Source organism: Capra hircus, chromosome 6, assembly GCF_001704415.2.
Source record: "Capra hircus breed San Clemente chromosome 6, ASM170441v1, whole genome shotgun sequence".
NCBI classification, from domain to species: Eukaryota; Metazoa; Chordata; class Mammalia; order Artiodactyla; family Bovidae; genus Capra; species Capra hircus.
The window spans coordinates 91096831-91124625 of record NC_030813.1 but is presented as its reverse complement, the minus strand read 5'-3'; the positions used below and the strand labels follow the sequence as shown (position 1 = coordinate 91124625).

General features: G+C 34.1%; 1 protein-coding gene across 4 annotated transcripts in view; it reads right to left on the bottom strand.

Moving 5' to 3' along the window:
- The window catches only part of USO1 (USO1 vesicle transport factor), an 80597-nt gene that overhangs the window by 35548 nt on the left and 17254 nt on the right, over positions 1-27795 (bottom strand). For 2 of the 4 annotated variants that reach the window (XM_018049589.1, XM_018049591.1), the window contains exons 2-9: positions 26512-26598; positions 26370-26434; positions 19160-19236; positions 17049-17060; positions 7024-7124; positions 6516-6618; positions 6114-6169; positions 1774-1894 (exon numbers count right to left, since the gene is read on the bottom strand). In XM_018049589.1, coding sequence (XP_017905078.1) covers positions 1774-1894; positions 6114-6169; positions 6516-6618; positions 7024-7124; positions 17049-17060; positions 19160-19236; positions 26370-26434; positions 26512-26598 — 622 coding nt within the window. The remainder of the gene's footprint in view (positions 1-1773; positions 1895-6113; positions 6170-6515; positions 6619-7023; positions 7125-17048; positions 17061-19159; positions 19237-26369; positions 26435-26511; positions 26599-27795) is intronic. The other 2 variants (XM_018049592.1, XM_018049590.1) reach the window with 1 other exon arrangement.

Below are 27795 nucleotides of genomic sequence, written 5' to 3'. Positions count from 1 at the left end.
AGAGATTGAACCTGTGTCTCCTGCATTACAGTTGGATTCTTTGCTTGCTGAACCATTGCAGAAGCCCTAAGTAACTCATCCAATCTTTTCTGCTTATCTAATTTTGTTTCATCTATATTCTAATGACCCAAATCTTTATCACCAGCATGGCCCTGCCCTCCAGATTAGTGAGCCTACTCTCAACCATACTATGGTACTTACTAACTCCAGTTCAGTGAATGCAAATATACTCATTTTTCTCCTCTGACTCTAGAGCTAGGTTTTTTCGATCAATTTCTCACTAAAAATATCTAAAAATGCTGAACTAACAAAAACAAGTCTAAGAGCAATGAAGTGACAGCACAGCAGGCTAAAACTGACAAGAAAATGGGTATCTACACAGCTAGCTAAGTATAAAAATACCTTTTGGCTGGCGGTACATTTCTCGATTTTGATAAATCTAAACTTTTCATTTTGATAGTCTCATGGGACAAAAGGAAAATAAATCAAAGCCAAAGGTATACACAAGGTAGGCAAGGAATCTAACAGAAAACTCTTCACCTAATAAACTCAAAAGGACATATCCCCAGGGGGCAAACAGTGAAAAGTTAACCAGCACTCACAGATTGGCCTGGGTTTGCCTTGTCTGATGGTCCAGGAAATGTCAAGCCTTCTATCGGGAATAAGGTGATCCCACATAAACTGTAACCCCAGGGCTTGCCAAAGACAAACACATTTTCTATGCAAGAAATTACCTTCATCCTAGGATTCAAATTCCTGTAACTAATTCTCTTAAGTACGACACAAAACACAGTAAAAGAAAGCCACGTACACAAAAAACATTGTACCATGTGTAAAAACCAGTAGAGCAAAGTACCACCAAGACTTACAATACTGGGATTATCAGGGACCATAAAATAATTGTTTCTTACATTTAAAGAAATGAAAAGATAAATTGAAAATATATACAGAAAAAAGAAAAGTGAAAGTGAAGTCACTCAGTCGTGTCCGACTCTTTGCGACCCCATGGACTGTATAGCCTATCAGGTTCCTCAGTCCCTGGGATTTTCCAGGCAAGAATACTGGAGTGGGTTGCCATTTCCTTCTCCAGGGGATCTTCCAGACCCAGGGATCGAACCCGGGTCTCCCGCATTGTAGGCACACGCTTTACCGTCTGAGCTACCAGGGAAGCTCCATACAGAAAAAAGGAAGTTGTAAAAAAATTACCTAGCAAATGTGCCAAAGTACCAGACAGAACTTATAGAAAGGAAAAATTTTAAACTCAATGATACATGCAAAAGCTGATCAAATACAGGTGAAGAGAGAATTGGTGAAATAGGAAATAGATCAGAAGAAATAATCCAGAAGAAACTCTGGAAAGATAAAAAGACAGAAAAAACAGACAAGAATGTACGATGATAAGGTGAGAATCTATCTAGTCAGATGTCAGAGAACTGACTCTGAGTTTAGGAAGATTTCAAAAAACGTGACAAAGCAGTATTGGAAGAGATATAGCTGAGATTTCCAGAAATGAGGAAAGACACCAACAGATTCTGAAAGTCTAAGAAATATTAAGCAGGATAAATAAAAAGAAACCCATACTCAACAAACCACAGAGGAAGAAAGAAAGACTATAAAGCATCCATCCTCCCTCAGGAAAGCCTCTTTCAACATCTAACAAAACAACAAAAAAAGGCATAAGCCCTCCTTTCTCCCTTCAGTTGCATTCCTCAGAAGTTAACAATTCAATGAGAGCAAAAGGAACCTTCTCAAATCAATCTCTTCATACTATACCTCCATCACTGTTCCCCTCCTCTGTAATAATGTCCAGTAGTCTCTCAAAAGCATTTTCAAAAGCAACAATTTTCTGGATTGCTCCATTGCTTCTTGTTAGTGCCTGTAGTAGTAAGACGCCCTTATGGAGAAGAAAGATAATGTTGAGTGCAATACAACTTTTTAAAGACATTTAAAGATTACTTTAAAAATCACAGAGATTTAGAAGTGGCAGGAATTTTACAAGTCCAACTCCTCTGCTTTACAGATAGGGAAAAAAAGGATACAGAAGGTGAGCAATTTGCCTCCCTAAACTATACAGACTTCAAAAGACAGACCCCCTGACTAGAATCCATGTCTAGCAATTCCTAATTCAGTTCCTTTTTTCACCACTCAATTACAAATATACAACAATTCTTGCACATTCATCAGTCTATATTACATAGTTTTCACTGTGGTCTAAGAGAGCTGAACATGATTTTATCTACCTCAGTAATGCCTCTGTATGGACTTCACAACAGTAACAGTAAGAAACTGTGAAATCAATAATATAAGTCAATAAACATCACCACATTCTAGCAGGGAAAGTTCAACTATTCTTGTAATTATTCAGCCTACAAATTCTCCAGATTTAATTCTAAAAGTTGACACTTGGGAGAAAACAAAAAAAAAGGAAGGATGAGAATTCATATCTCATGACTGGCATGTCTAGTACAAAACAATTCTCTGTAGTCTTTGATTATGATTTTTAGTTTTACTCAGTTCCTATTGAGCCAGATTTAGTTTATATATCTGCAACCACTTAATCATTCAAGAAAAACTGTTAACCATTTCTGCTTATTTCACTATCAAACAAGAATTTTACGAGTTCACAGGGAGTCTAACTGTATCATAATGGTCAAAGAGATAGAAAATATTTAATGAAAAAAGCAGATATTACTTAGAGGAAGAGGAATAGCAACTAATTCAAAAGTGCCTAAGAGGCCAATTAGCTGTTGGCTGTCCATACTTGGCAGGTCAGTATTCATACAAGACAAAAAATGCCTAGAGCCTTATTGCACTTGTCCTATTCATCTTTCTGACTGTCCACTCTCAACATCAATATGAGAGAGAAAGAGAAAGTGGTTACGTCAAATTCTCCTACTTAATGAGTTTAACTGCTAACAAAGGAGGAAGAAATACAGTGGAAGAACACTAAGGCTATGAATTAGACACAGCGGGTTTTTTAAAGTTCTGGTTACTGCTTGTGCAACTTGAAGCAAATTGCATAAATTCTGTGTGTAATTTATACAATGTAAGTCTCAGCACACCCATGTGTAAAATGAGGATGGTATCTTTGTCAGAGGGTTTTAATGAGGACTAAAGGAAATAAAATAGCCTCCACAGAGCCCAAGTTTTCACTGCATATCAGTTTCTTTTACCTATTATGAGAAGTATTCCTCTATTCAAACATATCCACTAAAATGTTATTGAAAATCAAAATATACACTCATTGGTCATTGAAAGTAAGTGGGCACCAATTCCTGACTTTAAAAACTGGCAATTAAAGGGATTTATCAATTTATCCTTTCTTTCAAGTATGAACTGTAATTCAGGGTAATAAAATACACTGTTCCATGAAGTAAACTTCCTCTTTGAGGAAGATTACAGCTGAATAAATGTGAAAGAATGACAAGTTCTAGAAATCATTTTGAAACTCTTAACAAAATAACTGATTCAGGCAATGTTCATTACTGAATGATAGGCCATAATGGACGAAAGGATCCACGCAGGGATCCGAATGTCATCACCTGAATCAAATCCACTGATCATACAAGTGAGACAGCCAGGTATTTCATTTCCTGATGTGTTGCAAACTGCATCACCCAGGGAACATCAAAGCAAAGAGGTGAACCAAAACCTAATCAAGGCCTTTAGAAAAGTAACAGACATTAACAATCAAATGTAATGAGAGAACCTTGTCTGGATCCTGATTTGGAAACCAACTGTGAAAGACATTTATGAGAGAAATGGGAAACTTGAGTACAGAATAGTTATCGTATTTAAACTGAGGGCTAAGACAAACTTGTTATCTCATTAAATGTGACAATTGCATTGTAGTTATATAAGGAAACACATACACACTACATGTATACTGAAGTATGCAGTAGAGAAATTATACAGAAATAGTGAAATCAGACAGGTTGATTCTTTTTAAATATTTCAGTTAAAAATAAAGGAGGAGAAATAAATTAAAAAAAATAAAGGAGAACGGTGAGGGGAGGGGTAGATGAAGCAAGTATAATAAAATCTTGAAAATTAAGGGGTTTAGGAGATGGGTTTGTCTGTGTTTTCTCTACTTTTGTGTGTGCTTACATTTCTCATAATAATAAACTAAAGAATGCAATTACAGACTATCACTTAGAAGTGAGCTGGTACCTAGAGTTTTCTCAACCTTTCTCACTAATTTTTAAGCACTAACTTGAATAAATATGATATTTCAGTGCACCTATGAAAAATGACCAACTAATTCTCTAAATCCAGATCAAAATCAATTTTTCAAATACAGAACAAACTGAGACTAAAAATCTTTACCAATAGGCTCCCTGAGAGATTTAGTCATGTTGATAACTATCACTGAATGCAATGAGAAATATTAAAAAGAAAGAAAAGAAGGAAATCAAAGTTTTAAAAGAAGGATGAAGAAAGAAAACAATACAAAAGAGCGAGGGGAAGCAGTATACTATTCTAGGCAGTCACAGGGTGCCACTAGTGACCGCCAGGGTGCCGGTTAGTTTCTTCTGATTGCTATATGGTATAATATGCTGCTTATTACTTAACGCTCAATAGTAAGTATGCACAAAAAATTGAAATGAATTTGTTAAACCACAGGAAAGGTGGCTGTAAAACTCCAAAATCTAAGAAACATTATAGCAAAAATATAACTTAATCCCTAATTGTAAAATCAATGAAAACCAACATAAATAGAGAATCATTTTATCCGTCTCAAATAAAAACAGGAAAAAAGGTTGGGAGTAGGAAAAAAGAAAAACACTACATAGTTAAAAGAAGTGTTGTATTTAAAAACCAAGATAATGCATTTATATACACACACAAATTATATCTGAAAATGAAAATAAATGATAATAATACTAATAACAATATAGGAAGAGAGAATTTCTTTATTAATTGGTATGTATCTTATTTGAACTGAGGACCAAGAAAGGAACAGAATAACAAATTTGGGTTTAAGACACACAGTAGTATTTTAGTCAAGAAAAGACACTCAAAATTCCTAAGAGGTACACAATTCTTAAAACAATATTAAGGAATAAAAAAATGTCCTCAGAAACCAATAAATTTTAGAGCAATTTTCCTCCAATTAAAAAATAACTTAAAAAAATAAAAAAGCCCTTCTTACGAGTTTTATTACTATATTATTTCATCACTTATAATACTGCATTCACATACATACTACAAAGTTTTAAATACAAAACTAAAAATACTGTCTATATGGATAAGAAGTCAAGAGCACTTCAGTTTTGTCTTTGCTTTGCCATGAACCAGTTGTGAGACCAAGAACGATCCAAATGGTATTTATTAGCACTTAAGATGAGGAAGGAACAAGGCCGGGTGCCATAAATACAAAGATCTTAAGACATCCCTAACAAAGAACAAGTCACTTGGTTTCTGTGCATCCTGGGTCTCTCAGTGTGAATATGGAGACTAAATTAGTTTGATAAGATCTCCTAGCTCTAAAGTTTAATTTTAAAGATTTTTCCAATTGCCATCTAAAGTAATGTGGTTTGGTCAAGTTGTAGATAACAGAAAAAAATGGTCAAGCAGCAAAACAGTACTGCATCAAAACAAAACAGTACAGGTCAACATAAAATACTCAAATGTATATGCAAATATTAAAATAAATCAGAATGAAGAATTAACTCCAGAGCAAATCATGTGAGTTAAATAGAGATTACAAGGAAAATCCTTTGAAATATATTCAATCAATTAAGGGTGGAGAGTTCAAATGCAGCACTTTGTTAAGTTTATGCAGTTCAGTGTTTAGGGATGTTTCCTGTACTCTCTCTGGAGACACAGTTTGGGATCAGTACAACCTTTCAGAAAAAGATGGAAGAAATCCTAATCTTGTAGAAGGCATAAATTTGGATAGCAAAATCATCTGTCTAACCAAAATACTGAATAGGCAGAAAACAAAGAAATAATGGGGCCTTGTATATAACTTTAAAAGGTCTAAACCATTAACCCAATTTTCCAAATCTAATTTCTTATAACTCTGAAAAAGGGTCAACAAAGATTTCATTTGCAAAGAGAGAATAAAAGCTGCATATTCTTAGGCTTAAAAAAAATTATTTTCAACTTACATCATTACGTATAACTTCCCTGGAATCTGCTAGTAAGTCCATCAATCTTGAAACACCTAGAACATATAACCATGTGTAAAACACTGGTAGATAAAAAATACCAATAGTGATTCAAATTATAAACAATTTATTAACACATCATTTCAGTTATAAAAGTGATCCTTACTTTTACTTTCTTGTTATTTTTTTGTTTGTTTGTTTGTTTTGTTTTTTATGATCCTCACTTAGAAAAAAAAAATTTTTTTGCCTTGTCATGAGGCATGTGGGATCTTAGATCCCTGACCAGGGATAGAACCTACACCCCTTGCATTCAAAGTGCAGGGTCTTAACCACTAGACTGCCAGAGAAGTCTGTGATCCTCACTTTTAAATAAAAATAATATATGGAAGATGAGTCACTTACCCATGGGACTGACTAAAATAATCTGCTGAACCTGAGGCCCTAGTTGTTTTAAAAGAGAAGTAAGAAGCTTCACACCAGGCCAGCGGACATGGAAATCAAACTCCTACAATATAAGAATTCGAAATATTTAACATCTGTAATTCATATTTTCAAGAAAAACTTTTTTTTTTTTCAATTAGTAGTATGGTACCAAAAACTATAAGCAAACAAAAAGAGTTTAGCAAACTTTAAAAAAGTAATTTAAGAAATAAAAAGAAAAGTTATAAATGATCAAACCGATTAAACTATTACTGACTAGATATAGTTGTACTTTGTAAAAATGGAAACAAGCAAGACAGTATTTGAAGAGATTATTTAGGTCTTAAAACAAACATGTGAACCTCCTGCAACAATACAACAAATTTCACTATCTTAAAAAGGAACATATGTATTGCTTCCTCAATAACACCCAAAAGGGCAACAAAAGAAGCTTATTAAGATGACAAAAACAACAAAGTTCTTTACTTACCTCCAATAAAGATAAGAGAAGAGTGACATTTTCTTGCTGCTTAATGAAAATTTCTGTAAACTGGCTTCCCAAATCCTCACTCTGTCTTGTGGAGTTTTCTTCTGTAACATTCAAAGATAAAGTACTTGAACATGATGCTTTATTATTTTAAAGTATCTGTTTTGCTGAAGATGCTAAGCAGAAATGATAATTTTCTTGGAACAGTGTGGCTGGAAGTGGTATCACGATTATGCTGGAAGGACATATCCCTAAAATTACTTTCAGTGTCATTTAAATAAATTTTTATTCTTTAAATGTTTATGTATTCAAAGAAAATGTATTTAGATCTCCACATTTTCTCAAGGTCATTTTTAGGTTAAACTTCTAATTAGAGTACAAGGGAACTTACTGGGGTGATGAAAATAGTCTATCTCAAATGTGATACTGGATACTGGCTACGCTACTATATACATTTGACCAAACACACAGGACTATACAATCCCTAAGAATAAATTTTAATGGACGTAAATTATACCCCAAAATCCCCTCACTGCAAAAGATTACTTAACACATAGTCCTTGCTGACTCTTAGTCTCTTAGTGTTACTGAGTTAAATAATTTAATTTTAAAGTTAAACCAAACATCTAAAGATTCTTCAGTATCTTTTTCAAAAAAATTAACACATTCATCCTAGAAAGTTATTTGGCAGTAAAACCAATTTGCATGTAATTTTTCATTCATTTTTTAAAAGATTTTATATTTGTCCTTAAGATTTAATTCTTTATCTGTTGTTTCAATGTACTCTGTCAAAAAAAATATAAAGGGTCACTAAAAACTGAGGCAACAATTGCCAAAGCAAATTAGCATTTAAAATCTGCCTACCCTATAAATGCAATATAGAGATGGCAAATACACTACTCCCATCCCCTCACCTATTCCAGACACATCTATTCCTTTTCCACATATTGCTCCAGGCAGTGACTATAGACAATGGAGTTGGCAGTCAAGATCAAACATATTTATTATCCCTCAAATTGTTCCTTATTCAAATGTTAGGTTTTAATATTAATATACTTTAGAAATAGAAAAAACACAGCAGACCAAAAAAGCAATCCAACACCGATAGTGATAATCTCATTATTTGAAGAGAAAAGAAAGAGACCAAAGTAGAAAACAAGTTTTCACAAAGTTATTAATATAACCTAATTTTCTAGCATATTAATTAATATGCTGGGTTCATCCTTCAGAAATCCTAAGAAATATTTCTCTTATCATCTTTTCTTATCAGTAGAAGAATTCACTGTTTCTGAACCTTAAAACTATATTACTAAAATATACTTTACTTTTAAAACGACTAGTCTGGCTGTGCTAAGAAGATGCCAAGGGAAGGAGGGAAATAATAGGCAGTTCATTTAGAAGGCAATAATCGAGGTGAGCAGTGAAGGTGGCTTAGAGAGTGGTCATAATTCTCATGAAAACAGAAGGAACAGGATTTGTTGGCATATTCCTTAGAGGAGTGTGAAAAGGGGAGAAAAATAAAAGGAAGAGTGATTCTAAGGTTTCAGCCTGAAGAAGTGGAAGGATGGCACTGCCACTTACTGAAGATTGCAAACACTGGAAGAAGGAAGCTGACAATACATAGAGAACCAGAGGTTTAGTTTTGAATGTGTTCAGTTTGAGGCACATAAAAACTTGACTGGGGTTATCAATCAACTGGAGAAATGAAAGCATAACTGTTAGTGGATAGGTTTGGGTTGGACATATATACTAGAATGGTAAACATAAAAATGGTTATAGTCATAAGACTGGATGATAAAGGACATCTACAAAAACCATAGCTAACATCAGAACTTAATGGTAAAAGACTGAATGATTTTTACTTAAGATGAGCAAAGAGGCAAGAATATCCACTTTCACCAATTCTAATCAACATCATACGGGAGTTCTTAAGTGTCACAGGGCAGAAAAGGAATAAAAGGCATACGGGCTAAAAACAAAGAAGTGAATTGTATTTATGCTTGTCTATGTAGAAAATCCTATGGAATCTATAAAAAACCTATTAGAGAGTGAGTTTAGCAAAGTTTCTGAATAAAACGCCAATATACAAAATTAATGGCATTTCCTATATATTGATGATAAAAAACTAGAAATTCAAAATTTAAAAAATAGCACTAATTAGGAGTGCCAGAAAGTATTAAAGACTTAGGGGTAAATCTGATAAAAGATGTATAAAATCTATATACTTTGAAAACTCCAAAATGGTGATGAGAGAAATTAAGATTTAAATAATACACACTCTGCATTCCTGTATTATTGTTGTTGTTATTTAGTTGCTAAGTAGTGTCTGACTCTCTTGTGACCCCATGGACTGTAGCCCACCAGGCTCCTCTGTCCATGGGATTTCCTAGGCAAGAACACTGGAATGGGTTGCCATTTCCTTCTACAGGGGATTGCCCCAATCCAGCATCTCCTACATTTGTAGGCGGATTCTTTATCAATAAGCCACCAGGGAAAAGCTTTTGTATTAGAAGGCTCAAGATTGTTAAAATATCAGTTTACTCTCATATCAATCTGCAGATTTAATGGAATCCCAATCAAAATATCAATAAGCTTTTTTTAGGTAGAACCTGACAAACTGCTTCTAAAATTGATATGGGAGTGTTAAGGGCCAAAAAGAGCCAAAATAATTTTGAGAAAGAACAAAGTTGGAGGACTTACATTGGTAAAGATTTACTATAAAGATAAGAGTAATCAACAGGGGCTTCCCAGGTGGCGCAGGGGTAAAGAATTCACCTGCCAATACAGAAGACACAGAGACACAAGTTAGATCCCTGGGTCAGGAAGATCCCCTGGAGTAGGAAATGACAGCCAACTCCAGTATTCTTGCCTGGAACATTCCATGGACAGAGGAGCCTGGCAGGCTACAGTCCAGGAGGTTGCAAAGAGCTGGACATGACTGAGCATATTCACACAAATAGTAACCAATACCATGTCATGCAGGCAATATGAAAGACACAGAGACCAACAGAATAGTAAGTCTAGAAACAGACCCATTGGTTCGCAGACCTAATTACAAGAGTTAAAACTATACAACTTTTAAAAGAAACCACAGGAGAAAATTTTAATGATTTTAGGTTTGGTAAAGATTTCATAAATAGGAAAAAAAAAGATTTCATAAATAGGAAACAAAAGGCCAAATTATATAAGAAAAATAATTAATAAACTGGAATTAATGTAAATTAAAAATTCTGCTCTTCAAAATACATTAGGAAAATAAAAAGGCTCAAAGACTGAGAGAAAGTATTTGTGAAACATATATCACAAGGGCTTATATCCAGAATATATACAGAACTCTTACAAACTGAAGTATAAGAAGACAATCGAGCTAAAAAAAAAAGAACAAAGGATCTGAATAAACATGTCACCAAAGAAAGTAAAAGGGCTTCCCTGATAGCTCAGTTGGTAATGAATTCACCTGCAATGCAGGAGACCCTGGTTCAATTCCTGGATCGAGAAGATCCCCTGGAGAAGGGAAAGGCTACCCACTCCAGTATTCTGGCCTGGAAAATTCCATGAACTGTATAATCCATGGGGTTGCAAAGAGTTGGACACGACTGAGCGACTTTCACTTCACTTCACAGAAAGTATATGGGTGCAAATAGTCACATGAAAAACTGTCAATATAATTATTTATTATGAAAATATAAATCAAAACTACCATGAGATACTGTTTCACGTCCATCAGAACCGCTAAAATTTAAAAAGATAGAAAGTATTGGACAGGATGCGGAGGAAACAGAATTCTTATACACTGCCAGTGGGAATGTTAAATGGTATAACTACTTTGAAATACAGTCTGGTTATTTCTTGTAAAGGTAAACATACATCTACTCTATCACTTAGCTAATCTATTCTTAAGTATTTGCTCCACAGAAATGAAAATATATGTCCACAAAAAGACTTGTACATGGAAGCTTCACGGGTAACAGCTAAAAACTTGGACAAACAATCCAAATGCTCACCAACAAGGGAAGGGATTAACATATTGTTATATATTCATACAACAGCAATAAAAAAAGGATTAAACTCTAGATATTCACTATGAATGAAACTCAGAATTATGCTGAAAGAAGCCAGACCAAAATAAACCAAAAAGAGTATATATTGTATGATCTTATTTACATAAAAATTCCAGAAAAATGCAAATAATCTATAGTAATCACAGATCTATGATTAAATGGGGCTAGAAGGAGGAATTGATTATGAGCAAGCACAAAGAAACTTGGGTATGTTCATTATTTTGGTGGTAGTGATGGTTTCATGGGTTTATACATATGTCAAAATTCATCAAACTGTATATTTACACATTTATTATATTTTAATTATAATTCAATACACGTGTGTGGGAGGAAAAAATTTAATTGGAGACATCAAGTTAAGTATTTGAATATACATATATGGATATCAGTGGAGAGGTCTGGGCTGGACATATATATTTGAGAGGCAGGCATCCAGACTGTACTTGAAGTCACAAGCCTAGATGAGGCTACCGAAGGAAAAAATAGAGAAGGAAAGAAATCCATGCCCTGGGACATTCCAATGTTAAAGACTGGCGAGAAAAGAAAGAAAACAACAAATGAGACAAAAGAAAAAGTAGCCCAGGGAGACCAGAAGAAAATCAGGGAGACTGAGAAATGAATGAAGAAATGTTTCAAGGAGAGAGGAGCAATTACCTGTCAAATACTATCTCTGAACTTAACATGACTGAGAAATAAAGTAGCACTGCTAACAGGCAGAATTTGTTTATGAACAGAATGGCTAGCGTGTGTGGTGTAGTCAGTCACTTTTCTGAAAGGCAGTAAAGTGAAAAGAAAGCTCACAAAGGTTTTAAGTGAGACTGATTATACCCATATTCATCCATTTAGTCACATTACTTTGGGCAAAGAGCCCTACTATATCAAGCTTCAGATTCCTTACTTGTAAAATGGAACAGTTTTCTTTTACACAGGGTTTCCTTTAAGGATCTGAAGTAACTAAAACATCTAGCACGGTGTTTGGTGAATAGTAAGTGCTCAGTAACAGTAACAACATGGTCATCATCATCCCTAACACAGGATTTCTCAACCTTGGCACCACTGACAATGACATTGTTGTGAGAGGCTCCCCAAGCATTGAAGATGTTTAGCAGCACCCCTGGCCTTTACCCACAAGATGCCAATTGCAATTCATTACAGTTACTCAAGTTGGGACAACCAGACAGGTCTCCAGAGGTTGACAAATGTCCTTCAGGTGGCAGGAGGGGCCGAACTGCCCTTAAGAACCACAGTCCTAAGATTTGTAACATATTATATATCTACATGCATTAATATTATCAAGTTTTCTTTTTTTTGGTCAGTTCCTTGACGAGGGATCCAATCTGGGTCCTTGGCAGTGAAAGTGTGGACCACCAGGGAATTCCCTCAAGTTTCAAAATTATACAGAACATAACAATCTTCTTTTAATGATTTAAAAAAATTTTCAGATTCTTATAAGGTTACTATCAATGAGTATTATACCAAGATGCAAGAGATGTCTAAGAAAAAGTATAACCTATGATATTCCCAGAAACATGCTTATCTGTAAACAAATCCTGTCACTGATATTTTACCTTGTATCTTTCTCATAAAAGTTGCATGCGATCTACTAAAATAAGTAGTTATTTGGGTTCATGATTGATTGGATGCCAAATAAACTTGTTTCATTTTTTTTAAACATTAGTAAACAATTTTTTCTCCTTTTAGTTCAATTTTTTAGATTAATGGTGGCTTCAGAAGAATTGCCTAGGTAAGCGGTCATTATTTCCATTGAAATATTTCCATTATTTCAGGGAAAACAGGTAAAGGACGACATGAAGGGATTTAAAAAACTACATTTGAAAGCTATCATCATGTTACTGCATAATTATTATGTCAAGGGTACTAAATTAAAGGGGCAAAGGCTTGATGCAAAAAAGGCCTAATAAAATCATAAGGAAGTCTAATACTCAAACATAACTCGCATAGACTCAAGGGACAATATCTATCACTGATCTGCTTAAAAGATTTTCTGCTGTTCCTTTGGGAGCAGATAAAATCCTGTGCCCTGATTATTCACACATCTCTGAAAGTAAAATTCTGCATGGTACACTGTGGTTTTCAATACTCAAAGCTGAATTTATCTATGGAGTTGGAAAAAAACTCAGACTAGGTAAGTAGCAGGAACTGCACCCCCTTTCCATTTTATTTGCAAGGTGATGTGATGATGGGAAGGGAGATAACAAAGAAACTGGGAAAGATATGAGAATTTGGAAGCTAATAAGACCTTTTGAAGATCTCCCTCTTTAGAATCAGCTATGAAAAACAGCCCTGATTCCCATGGTATGGTAAATGCCCTTTATCCCATAAAATTTCTTTTCTTTTTTTTTTTTTTTTTAATCCCATAAAATTTCACAAGGTTTGCTGGGCTAATGAGCCTATCTTGTTTATAGCTACCCTGGAACCCTAACAAACCATGGCTATGTGGCGGATGGTACCAAGAACAAATACTTAGCCAAAATCTATAGATAAAAAAGCAAAGAAAACTGTGCAAAAAGTGGCCCACACATGTCAAGAGAAAAACTCCATATACATGAGAAATGTTGAAAAGGCAAGTAGCTTAACTGTCTCCCCCTTAGAACTGTTTCCTTCTAAGAGCGTATTAATACAGTCACAGCAATGCAATGACCTAATTGTGATGCTTTGAAGGTTATTTTACATTTGCATATTTTCATATTTATTACATGAAAGCACACTTGGGTATATAAGTAACAATGTTTTGAAATATAATTTATTTTAAAATGGTTTTTATGAGTGCTGTGAATATAGTAGAGAATATAAACTCAACTACAGGGACAAGACAGTAATGTACATGAATGAAGCAGGCCAGGTGTAAGACTGTAAGGAGGATGGAGACTATGTGTTCATCTAAGGAAAGCAGCAGTTACTCAGCTCCAACTGACTGCTGCCATGGGACAGTGCAGGCCCAGGTGTCATCAGTCTTCAGATTTTTTTAGCAGTTCAAAATCTAAAAAGTGATATCAAAGTACCCCATTTTTAATGTTAGCAACTTATTTATTACTTAAAATACTAAGTGGTCAAACAACCTTTCATGTAAGACAGACAATGCCCTTGGTCCCAAGGACTGTGACCTCTAGAGAAGGGTTCAAAATAAAAGTCAATGGAATTTGGGGGACTTCCCTGGCGCTCCAGTAGTTAGAGGAGTCCATGCTTCCACTGCAGGGTGCATGGGTTTGATACCTGGCCAGGGAACTAAGATCCCACATGCCACACAGTGCAGCCAAAAAAAAAAGATTGACATTTGGGAGAATATTCAAACTTATAAGTTAATCTTAAAAGGAAGGGAGGAAAACCAAACACAGATTTGATGGATTCTTCCTATGAAATATTTTTATGTGGACAAATGCAAATAACCAAGCTGTGGGTTTAAGTCTTGGTTAGTATTTCTCAAAATCCAGGATTGCGCGGCATGTGTTGTTAACAGGTATCTCATGAAAGCAAGAACAGGTACACAAATATATCTGGATTAAACAAAACTGAATAGGCTCCTTTTTGCAGAATTCTCAATATTTTCTACACTAATGTAAATTTTGTGACATTTCAGAGGGAGATACAGTATGTTATGCTTAACTACAGACACCTTTTAATACAGAGAACTCTAGAACTTTTGTGCTATACTATAAGGAACACAAGTTTAACCGAAGAAAAAGTTTAATTTAGTGCAGGCATTGAGCACAAGCTAATAACTTAGCAAGAAGTAGATTTAATACTATACATGCAATTTATTCTGTAGCTATACTCTATAAAATACTATAGCTTAGCAGTATATAATTAAGATCTGTGTTTTGAATTGAACTAGTAAAGTATGAGCCTGTTCCAAGGATCTATTGTTCCTTCTGATTTAATATTAACTAAAAAAGTGTTAGTGAGATGTACTCTACTTCCTTCAAGTTACAGTCATAAGACAGTACTTCTAAATTTTAATGAAGAGTCCCACAAAAATTTGCTAAGTGATTAAAGTAACATACAAAGCTATTTTGACGTAGAAGTTAGTCAAGCTAAAACTACAATACTAATTATATCTAAAGATTGTAAAACAAAACTAGATTCATGAAATACTATGTTTTTATAAGTAGGCAAAAGTATGAAACACGTAAACAATCCCTTTTCATTCAACATAATTTAAAAAATTCCAGAGTTAAGTCTATTTTTTAACATCCTATAGGTTATGCATTATTTGGTATACTTATTATAACTTATAAAAGTAAATATCCCTTTGTTGTTGTTTAGTGACTAAATCATGTCTGACTCTGTTGCGACCCTATGGACTGTAGCCCGCCAGGCTCCTCTGTCCATGGGATTCCCCAGGCAAGAATACTAGAGTGGGTTGCCATTTCCTTCTAAAGGGGATGTTCCCCACCCAGGGACTGAACCCCAGTCTCATGCACTGGCAGGCAGATTGTGTGCCACCAGGCAATCCCAAATGAAAAATTAAGAACAAAATGACCTTTTGAAATTATAGTGAAAATAAACCTAAGACAGGCATATCAAATTAAAGATTGCTTTTTAAAAAGTCCATATAAACCTCTGGAAACATTTCACACCTATTTACGTGGCTTTTAACTAAATATGTATATATACATTTACTCTTCAAATGTATTTACAGTTGTGTTTTTTTCAGTTACATATACAATATTAAAAAACATTTCTGGACCTTCTCGTTGAAACTCCACATTAAGTTCATAATCCGTATTATGGAGGACAAAAGAGATATTCTGATAAAAGTAGTTATAACTCAGAGTGAGGGAATACCAAATAATCTTTTACACTGTGGTCAATTAGTTAAAGAAGCAGACCTATACTTTTAAACATCTCTCTGCTTTTCTGACTATTAAATCAGAAAACTATGGAATTCAAAAAAACGTATAAAAAAATTTGTTACCGTATTTAGTAGACAATATTATGTAAGTTATATATCTCTGGGGTTTCTCTTTAGTAAAGAGAAAAATATTACCTACCTCACAGTTTGCTAACAGGATCAAATAAGATAATGGACATAAAAGCACTGTAAAATTTAAACTCTATAAACAGGACGAAACAATAATAGTACTACTCAACAAGGACACAGCATTTTCGCAAGAGTCAAGGCATATTAATTAATTAGGCAGTCAATATTATCTATTTTGAAACAAGGGGTTCAAATTTCACAAAAGGTAATGTTATACAGCTTAAAAGTTAGTTTCTTTGTTAGCTTTTTGTTAGGTATAGGAAATTTTGTCCCATTTTAAACCTACTTTAGATGAGGATTTTTTTTCTTCATTTTAAAAAGTTAAGGATCTCAGGAAAAATAGTAAAACAAAAAAAGTGTGGTTACTTTAAATTAAGTATGAGGAAAAGAAGAATCAATGTTAAAAAGTAAATGGAAACTGAATCGGACCACTAGAAAAAAGGCAATATTGTTGAGTTTTATAAATTAATATTAAAAAATGTCAGTAACCAGGCCTTGTGCATGCATAATTTTAAAGGGACAATATCAACATATAAGTATTCTCTGAACTGGAATACCTTCCAGTTCTTCTTGAATATAGGTAAAATTTATATGTATACATGTATATATATGTATACATATTCAAATATTATTTTTATTTTAAAATAAACTGGCTCAAAAATTCCCCCTTGCAAACACATAAGAAGTAATTCTAATAAATTGTCCTACCAGAGAAAAAATTTTAATTTCATTAAAATATGTACTAGAATATTTTCTGTGTCCTGGATAATAAATAATTTAGTAGTCACAGAAATGATAAATAATAAGGTTATAAAATATTCCTTTTTAATGAAGGAATTCTTATATATTAAAATAAATCTCAAGATTTTTTTTTACCAGCCAGAAGAAACTCACTTGACAGTGTCCTTTTATATTATCAGAAATTATGCCTAAAAGCATCATGCATATTAAATGCTATCTTTTACCTTCAACATCATCTGAAAAGGTAGACAAAATAAATAAAAGTGGGTGATAAAACTTTTTTATGTAGTAGTATTCACAATAAAATAAATACAAGCTTAAAAACATCAAATAAGCAATATCATTTCTTAAGGGAAGCGCTTCATACTCATTTTACTCAAATACTTTAGATATTCTAATAGATATAGCATGTGCTATATATGCAGAGTTATAAGACATATTTACCAATCAATTGAAGGATTATTAAAATAACTCCAATGAAGTTGAATTCATTTTAAAATGAAGTTCATTATGTCTGCTAAGAAATATCTTTTAATGAAGCAGTAAAGAGAAAGTATCAATAATAGAAACTGAAGGCCCTATTTCTCAGTATCTAGATTTCTAAAAATTGACTCAGGCTATTAGCCTAAGTTCATATTTTAATCTTTCCTAGAAAAAAATGACTCCACTATTATAGTTTCTAGAAATGTTTACCCGGTTTCATCCAAAGAATCACTTTTTGGATGGTAAATTAAAAATAAGGAGCCCAAATACATTAAACAGAAGCAAAAAAATGGACTTAAACATTACTAGATTATGAATTTATAACAAAGGAAAATCATCTGCTGCTGCTGCTAAGTCGCTTCAGTCGTGTCCGACTCGTGTGACCCCACAGACGGCAGCCCACAAGGCTCCCCCGTCCCTGGGATTCTCCAGGCAAGAACACTGGAGTGGGTTGCCATTTCCTTCTCCAATGCATGAAAGTGAAAAGTGAGAGTGAATTCGCTCAGTCGTGTCCGACTCTTAGCGACCCCATAGACTGCAGCCTATCAGGCTCCTCCGTCCATGGGATTTTCGAGGCAAGGGTACTGGAGTGGGGTGCCATTGCTTTCTCCAGGAAAATCACCTAATTGATGCTAAACAGTTTCTTAAAAACACAAAAATTATAAAAAAAAGAGCTAAATTTTTGATCTGAAACAACTAAGAAAAAATTTAATGTTTGCTAATAAGCGTAACTGCATCTAATTTTCTGAGAAATGACTAGTCGAAATAAGTATCTTTTTCTTCAAAATGGTGGTACTGTATTTAAGTACTGTTATGTAACTGATAGCCTCTTTTTCAATGAGAAAAAAATTATGTTTACTAAAGATTTTTTTACCCCTGAGAAATTAATAAAGTTGTGAGGCAGATATCACAGAGAAATAAAAATTTAAGAGAAAGGATATTCGACTCTAAGAAATTGTGATTTTGTAACACAACCCAGTTTCAAATGTTATTACTGGTATTTTGTGAAATTAGTATCTATATATATTTGTTTCACTTTTACTTTAATAAAATGTGTGTAAACTATATTATCTGTACATTTCTTTATGATACCTACTCAGATTTTGGAGGACCCTATAATTTCAGTCTAAATTAGACTTATAATATACATGAATATCACCCTTTAGATGGTCTAGAAAAATGAAAAACCCACTATGTCCTATTGCAACAGTCAATGTGAAATAAGGAAAGCACTCTTCAATAGCATTGTAAAATGTTACTCAGTGTCTGTTTTTACAATACATGGAATAAAATGTAAGGACTTCCAGTCAAGTATTTCACATGCTGGGATTTCCCTGGTGGTCAAGAGGTTAGGATTCCAGGCTTTCATTGCCATGGCCTGGGTTCAATCCCCAGTTGGGGAACTGAGATCCTGCAAACTGCATGGTGCAGCCAAAAATCAAACACACAAAAACAAAAAACCTTCTAAATATAAAAAAGTTAACATAAGATCTGTTAGAAATTCAAGTATATATCAAGAACAATTCCTCTAACTTCATACTGCTCACCATATAACATAAAAGTTTGATTTTTAATCAATAGCCAAAAATGATTATTTAACTGAGAGATTACTAATAATCATTCTGCTTAACTAAACCAATAGAGAATAATATATTTTAAAAAGAATCTAATTCCACCTCCAAATCACATACAAAGCAGTCATCTTAAAGATATTTTCTAATGTTTTCCCTTTATTGATTAGAACAAAAGAAAAAAAAATCTTAAAAATAAATTTATAAAATCAACCCTAAAACAGCAAAAATGGCACAATCCAGTTAATTTTATGTACAGAAACACAGTGAAAGAAACTTACCTACTTCTTCCTCTTCATCATTAGATATTATATTATACAGTGTGTCCAAAGCATAACCTATTATTTCAGAATCCGAACTGGAAGAAAGAAATTATTACACTTACACACGGCCAGTTAAGAGTATAGGCTGTTATGACTATTTTAGACTTTTCTTTAACAAGATTGTATAAAACACTAATCTCACTTCTGAAGACCCTACCTTAAGAAAATATCAGAGTGCAAACTGTAAAGACATATAAAGGTCTATTTTTTGTAATAATACTGAAAAATTGGAAGCAACCTAAATGTCCAATAATATTTTTAAAAAGTGTGGTAAATCCATATATAGCAGCAATTTAAAAATGTATTTTTAAAGAATCTTTAATGACATGGTAATTAAAACACCCCTGATTTAATGCCAGTAGGAAAAAAATGGAATACAACAATCAATGTGAAGAATGATCCCATCTATGAAAAACCATATATATATATTCACGTGTGTATGTATATATTTTAAGGAAACCTTATAAATCAATTTGGAAAAGAAACCCAACTTTAAAACAAGCAAAATCAGCACAAGCCAGGTAATTTTTTAGGTCTGTGTGTATGTTTACATATATGTTTTATAACATAAATGTATTATAAAGTGTTATCTCTAGTTGGATCTCTAGAATTTGTTTCCTTGATCTGTATTTTATTTTCTTTAAAAAAAAAATACAGTAAACATTTACGACATTTAAAACATCAGGAAGTATAAAATTTCCTTTTACTCATTTGTTTCAGGAGGTATAAGATTTTTTTAATCTTTTTCTCTTTTGTTTCAGGAAGTATAATTGTTTTTTTGTCTTGTGGCATGTGGGATCTTAGTTCCCTGAGCAGGGATTGAAACTATACTCCCTGCATTTGAAGTGCAGAGTCTTTTAATCACTGGACTGCCAAGGAAGTCTAAGGAAATAAATTTTTGTTGTTGATAAACAGATAAAATTTGAAAGCACAATGGAAGATGATGGCATTCAGAGTGAAAAGCAAGAATGAGACACAGGTCAGAAAGATTTAATAAATATAAAGAAGTGATGAGGAGTGAAAGCAAAAATGAGGTACAGAGGGTCACAACCAGAGGATGCAAATATCAAATAAAACAGATCTTTAAAATTATTATTACCTGTTTTTGAGAAACTTAAGAGGGACATCTCTTAAGAGACCTTTGAGAAAGCAGGAATAGAAGGAAACTTCCTCAAAATGAAAATCTGACAACTAACATCATATGTAATGGTGAAAGACTAAATGCTTCACCCCTAAGATTAATAACAAGATAATGATGTCTCCTTTAGCCACTTCTAACCAACATTGAACTAGAGGTTCTAGCTAGAGCATTTGGCAAGAAAAGGAAATAAAAAACATGCAGATTAGAAAGGAAGAACTAAAACTATCCCATTCACTGATGACATGACCTTGTACATAGAAAATTCTAAGGAAGCCACTAAAAACCTATTAGAACTAGTAAATAAATTCAGCAAGGTTGAAGGACACATGCTTAACATAAAAAAAAAAATCAACTGTACTTCTCTATACTAGCAACGAATAATCAGAAAATAAAACTTTTAAAATTCCATTTAAATAACATAGAAAAGTTTTAAATACTTTGAAATAAATTTTACTAAAGTCCAAGACTTGTACACTGAAAACTACAAAAAAGCGTTGAAAGAAATTACCTAGAACTCAAATAAATGAAAAGGTATTCTGTGTTCATGAATAGGAAGATGTAATGTTGTAAACACGGTAATATACCCCAACTTGACTTACAGATTCACACAATCCCTATAAAAATCCCAGCTACCAGCTGATAGTAAACCTGTATGGGAATGCTGGGAATGCAACATATCTAGAATAGCCAAAATAATATTCAAAAAGAAGAATGAAGTTGAAGGACTCACGTTTTCTGATTTCAAAACTTCCTATAAAATTATAGTAATGAAGACAATACTGGCATAAGGACAGACACAGATTAATAAAGTCAAACATTTATTTCAGTTTATTTCAGTTGATTTTTGGCAAGGGTGCAAAGACCACTCAATGAGGAAAGAACAGTATCTTCAACAAATGGTGTGATGGACAATTAACACCCACATGCAAAAAGTTGGATTCTAATTTCACACCTTATATAAAAAAAATTAACTCAAAATGGGATACAAGATTTAAAAATAAGAGTTAAAACTGTAAAACTCTTAGATGAAAGCACAGGTACAAATATTCAAAACCCTGGATTAGGCAATGGTTTCTTAGATATGATACTAAAAGCATAAGCAAGAAAAGATAAAACAGATAAACTGGATTTTGTCAAAAGTAAAAACATTTGTCCTTCAAATGACAGTTAAGAAAGTAAAAAGAAAACCCAAAATATGGGAAAAAATACTTGCAAATCATATGTTTATTAAGGGATTTGTATCTAGAATAATATACAACTGAACAATAAAAAGAACTTAAAAAAAAGACAAGTAAACAAATTAAAATTAGGCAAAAGGCTCAGTCATTTCTCTAATAAAGACACATGAATGGTAAATAAGCACATGGAAAGACACTCAACAATAATTAGGAATATGCAAAGCATAAGTCATTAGGTATGTGCAAAGGAAAACTACCAGCTATACTCACTAGGATGGCCATTTTTAAAAAAGGGCAATAAAAAATGTTGGTGAAGAGAAACTGGACCTTTACACCTGCAGACTAAGATGTAAAATGGCACAGCCCCCGCCTCACGTAAGAGTTTGGCAGTTTCTCAAAAAGTTAAACTACATGACCCAACAATTGCATTCTTTTATACAAAATATATGTTCACACAAAAACCAGTACACAAATGTTCATAGCAGCATTATTCCTAAAGTCAAAAAGTGGAAATACCCCCAAATGTCTGTCAACAGATGAATGAATAAACAAACAGGCAATATCCGTGTGTGTGTGTGTGTGTGTGTGTGTGTGTGTGTGTGTGTTAGTCGCTCAGTTGTGTCCTACTCTTGTGACAGCTCCATGTCCAAAGAATTTCCCAGGCAAAAATGAGTGGGTTGCTATTTCCTTCTCCAGGGGATCTTTCCTGGAATATTATTCAGCCATCAAAAGGGATGGAATATACTAATATATGTTACAACATGGATGGACTTTGAAATATTATGCTAAGTGAAAGAAGCCAGACACAAAAGTCCCACATTTTATGATTCCATTTATATGAAATGTTCAAGACAGTCAAATTTATACAGACAAAAAGCAGATTAGTTGTTGCTAGGCACTTGGAATGGGGTTGGTAGGCATTAGGCAATGACAACTAATGGATACTATCATTTTTGAAGTGATGAAAATGTTTTGGAATTAGACAGTCGTGATAGTTATACAACTTTGTGAATATACTAAAACCACTGAAAAGTTAAGTCGCTCAGTCGTGTCCGATTCTTTGTGATCCCATGGACTGTAGCCCACCAGGCTCCTCCATCCATGGGATTCTCCAGGCAAGAAAACTGGAGTGGGTTGCCATTTCCTTCTCCAGAGGATCTTCCTGACCCAGGGATCGAACCCAGGTCTCCCGCATTAGAGGCAGATGCTTTAACCTCTGAGCCACCAGGGACTGAAATGTACACTTAAAAAAAAAAAAAAAACAACTATTGAGATGACATGGTTTGGAAACATTAGTTTCTATCAGACAACTTTCAGGCCCCGAATGTAAGACTTGGGAGAATAAGGAGTCGCTCCTCGAGTTTTAATAGAAATGGACCCATGGACAGATGGAGTTTCAAGACATGCCAAGAAAGGGAACACAGCTCTCTGTGATGCAGCCAAGGATGAAGGGGATTCAGTTGAAGGATTCTTAGAGTATTAGTTAGATGGGCCAAGAGCATAAGCATAAAAGAGTAATGAAGATGAGAAGTGGAAAGAGATGGCTGCAGAATATATACCTTTGCAATCAATGAAGTTAAGAAAGCACTCGTAGTATGTTTTGAGAATAGAAGATAACAGATACATATAGCAGACAAATGGATATGGAATTTGACACAAGAAAAGAAATAAAACACAAGAAGGTTCACAGACGTTTGGCTTTGTTGTCTAAGATGCATAACAAAATACCCATCAGCCTCTAATACGATCAATTATTAGTTCACACATTCACAAGGCTACGTGGTACACCTTATTTCTATATGGTACACCTTATGATGCCTGGCAGAGTAAATGTGCAATAAATGTTTTTTAAAATGTACTTCTTAACCTTTATATCAAGACTATTATTTTCTACTGTGCCCTAAAAATGACAATAAGGGCCACTTTATATAAGGGGTAGCATTCTGCTTTCTGTATCAAAATAGTAGTTGTTTCATAACCAATTTTGTAAGACTCAATAAGAAATGGCATGCATAAAGATACATGGAAAAAAATTACATGTATGTTTAATAATCACACTAATTTTTTTGATCTATATTGTTTAAAGCAGATAGCAATCTTGGGTTACTTTATTAGTTTTCTATTGACACTGTAGCAAATTACTACAAATTCAGTGGTTTATACAACACAAATATACTGTTCTGGAAGTCAGAGAGCTGAAATGGGTCTCAGTGGACTAAAGTCAGGGTCTCATCATGGGTGCCTTCTTTTCTGATGCCTTTCAGGAAGAATCCATTTCCTTGCCTTTTCCAGGTCTAGAGGTCCCCTCTCACTTCTAAAACCAGCAAAGACAGATGGAGGTCTTTTCATTTTACCTCATTCTGACCTCCTCTTTTGCATTCCTCTTCAACTTTTGAGAAGCCTTAGGATTACCCTGGGCCCAACTGGCTACTCCAACATAATTTCACTATCTAAAAATCCATAACTTAATCATATCTCCAAAGTTCCTTCTGCCATCTAAGGCAACATTTATAGGTTGTGCTGAGAGAATATAAACATCTTTGGGTGACCATTATCTTCCTACTGCAGTTGCCCACCTGGTGTTAAAGTAACAGTACTGCAGCTGCCCACTCCAGTGTTAATAACAGACAGTTCTAGAATAACATCTGATGGATTTAATCAAACACATTAGAATTAATTGGCTTTGGGGGGCTTTCCTGGTGGTCCAATGGTTAGGACTCTGCGACCCCAATGCAGGTGGCCCAGGACTGATCCCTGGTCAGGGAAGTAGATTCTAAATGCAACTAAGAGTCCGCATGCTGCAACGAAGAGCAAAGATCCCATGGGCTGTTAAGACCCAGTACAGCCAAATGCATAACAAAAACAAAAATTAGTTGGCTTTGAAAGGTGGCCAACATGAGTTACACTGAGGAGGATAGCAAAGATTCTATTCAGTATGAACAAGCAGCTGGGCATTGATGAAATACAATTTTAAAAGAGGTTATGAGTTTTGACAGACAGGCAGCATCTAAGCCTTTAAAAAGCTTACATGTGGGACTTCTTTGGTGGTTCAGTGGTTAAGAACTTGCCATCTGATGCAGGGGACATGGGTTCAATCCCTGGTGAGGGAAATAAGCTCCCCCATGTGCTCAGAACCACATGCTGGAACTACTGAGCCCACAAGCTCTGGAGCCTGTGTGCTGCAACTAGGACCTGATGCAGCCAAATAAAGAAAGAAATATATATATATTTTTAAATGCTTGTATGCTTTGCTTTGTTTGAGGAACTTGGACTTCACACTGCACTCAGTTGGTTAAATGCATTAAACAGGTGAGTAATAGAAGATTTACACTTCAGACAGATAATTCTTGAAATGAATGGAAAGACAGGTCAGAGGCAAAGAATAGAGTCTGGAGGTGGTGAGTGGTTTTAAATTATGTAAAAAAAAAAAAAACACAAACAAACCACTCTGTTACAGCTCTCTTCAAAAGGTGGACCCTAAGTCTCCTCTTCTTAAGTACAGGCTGTATTTATTAACTTGCTTCTAGTAAAGTAGAATGTAATGGGATTGACGATAGGTGACTCCTAAGACAAAGTCCTAAAAGGCATTGTGGCTTTCTCTCTATTCTCCCTCTAAGATCACTTGCTCTGGGAGAAGCCAGTTTCCCATATCATGAGGATGCTCAAGCAGTCCTTTAAAAAGAGCAACAAGGTGAGATATTGAGGCCTCTCGCCTCAGGTGAGTGCACCATCTTGGAATCAGATACTCCAGCCCGAATCAAGCCTTCAGATGACTCCAGTCCTGGCTGACATCTTGTGTACAACCTCGTAAGACACCTTGAGCCAGGACCAGCTAGCTAAGCCACTTCTGAATTCCTGATCCACAGGAACTATGACATAATAAATATTTGTTATTTTGAGCCAGGAAGCTTTGAGGTAATTTATTACACAGCAATAGATAACTAATACAGTGGCTATGAAAATGACTTAAGTGATTGATACTGAGAACCAAAACTAGGACTGACAACTGACATCAAGAGAATTCATGGATTCCAGCTTTTTTTTTTGGTCTGGATGGACATAATGGGTTAAGCAGAGGGATGAGTTCAGCACAAAACTTCCAGTTTCTCATTTTAATGGAAAGGTGATACTGGGATGAACTTGGGTCAAAGGTAGCTGAGGTGGATCAGGCGGGTGAGGGGATGTGGTGGAGTATTATATTAGCAGGACAACCAGAGACATATTTACTTTTGAACATTTTGAATTTAAGACACCTGTGAAGAGATCTTGATATGGTGGAAATGTAAACTGACCAGCTAAAGCTTGTAAGATATTTTTAACTAGGGATAAGATCTAAAGTTGTTCATGCACAGTTGTTAATTAAAAACAAAGATGCAGATGCTCTCTTAAAGAGAAATTGAAAGAACAAAAACTAGGTTGAGTGACTTTTCTCTTAAGACGTCACTCTATTAGTATGAGTTTAATTCTCTCCCCTCAGAAAAACAAAGTCTAGATAAGTGATATAACATATAATATGTATATTACAGAATAGTACGCTATAGTATATCTAAGTGAAAATCAATACATTAATTTGTTCAATTCAAACTCCAAATTTTAAACCTTTAATTGACAGTTACTTCACTCCATTTTTATATAATGGTAAGCTCTCAATCCCTGAAGGTTTAGATTATGTCTGTCCTAAATGCTTAGCACAATGGTTTGGATCTAGTGTCCATTAACTGTTTACTGAAATGACAACTGAAAGTAAAAACTTAGGTAGCCTTAATCATTTCTGGAACAGGGACTCTAAAACAAATTAATTAAAATTTTAAGAAAAATTAGGGAGAAAAATCATTAAACAGAGACATACCGATCTGTTTGTAAAACACGAATAAGATGTTCCATAGCTTGAATACCCACTTCCAAGCGGTATTTCTGCACAAAAGAAAAATGTTATTTAAGAAAGGAATATCCAACTTAATAACCTTACTAACTGATAAAGTGTTACAGACCTTAGATAACGATTTGAGGGCTCGCACAGCATCTCTTCGATCATCCAGTAAAGTAGATGAAGCTACTCTGTCACAAAGCTTTTGAATCTGTTGTGGAAAAATGAAATAACATAAATAGAATAAAAAGGAAAAAAAAGATACATAAAGTTTCCTCCAAAATTTATACCATTTAATCTGAGGGGGAAAAGAAAGGATGTCACTATTTAGGTAGTATTACAGATATCAAATAGATTTTTCACAGAGACTTGAAAAATGGAAGTGGTACAAGAGAAGTCAAAGTTAAGTCATATAAACTAAAAAATTAAAAGAAATTAGTAGAATCAGAGCTTTGCAAATGTACCTATTACAGCTCTTTGAACTAAGAAGGATCCATTAGGGCTATGGTATATGATGTGTTAATAAAGTTAATAAACAAAAATTTTTAAAGTGATGATTGCTTACATCATAACTTCACCCTAATGTTTCCACTACATATCTGAATGAGAACAGTCAGAAACTGTTTACCAAAAATTTAGTTTTAAGTGTGCCTCAAAAATCTAGAAGGGTAAAATGTTCTAAGCGTCTCATAAATTTTCAGGAATTAAAATCTGAACTGAATTTTAAAATAAACCTTGGAGCATTATTTAGAATAGAAAAAGATTAGAAACAACTGTCCATCAAGAGAAGAAAAACTAAATAAATTATGGTATATTTGCCAGTCAAATACTATTAAAACTACTCAAAAGATGTTAACTGTACTGACATAAAAATACTGATTTAATAAATAGTGAAAAAAAAAGAGCAAGTTGTAAAACTATGTAAATTGTGAGCTCACTGTAACAAAAGAACCAAACTATGTATGTATGTAAAACTGCACTAAAGAAGAATCTGGAAACTTAAAAGCAACTATAAAACTTCTAGAAGAAAGCACTGGAGAAAATGCTGTGGCTTCAAATTAGGCAAGAGTTCCTCAGACACATATACTAACAGTACAATCCATAAAAGAAGAACATAATAATTTGGACTTCATCACTCCTGTTCTTCAAAAGACACTGTTAAGGGAATGAAAAGATAAGCCATAGAAAGGATGAAAAAACATGGAAAACATGTGATAAAGAACAGTTTTTAAAACCATTACACTCGGGTCCTTTATAGCTCCAACAGTTTTTTCCTGTCTTATTATGCTATTATTCACTCTAATAACAGTTTTTACTCAGATTCTATAAATGATTTTGGCATGTCACAAATTTTGCATCCAATGTATCAAAATTAATGGTGTTTAAATACATATAGTGTTTTCCAAAT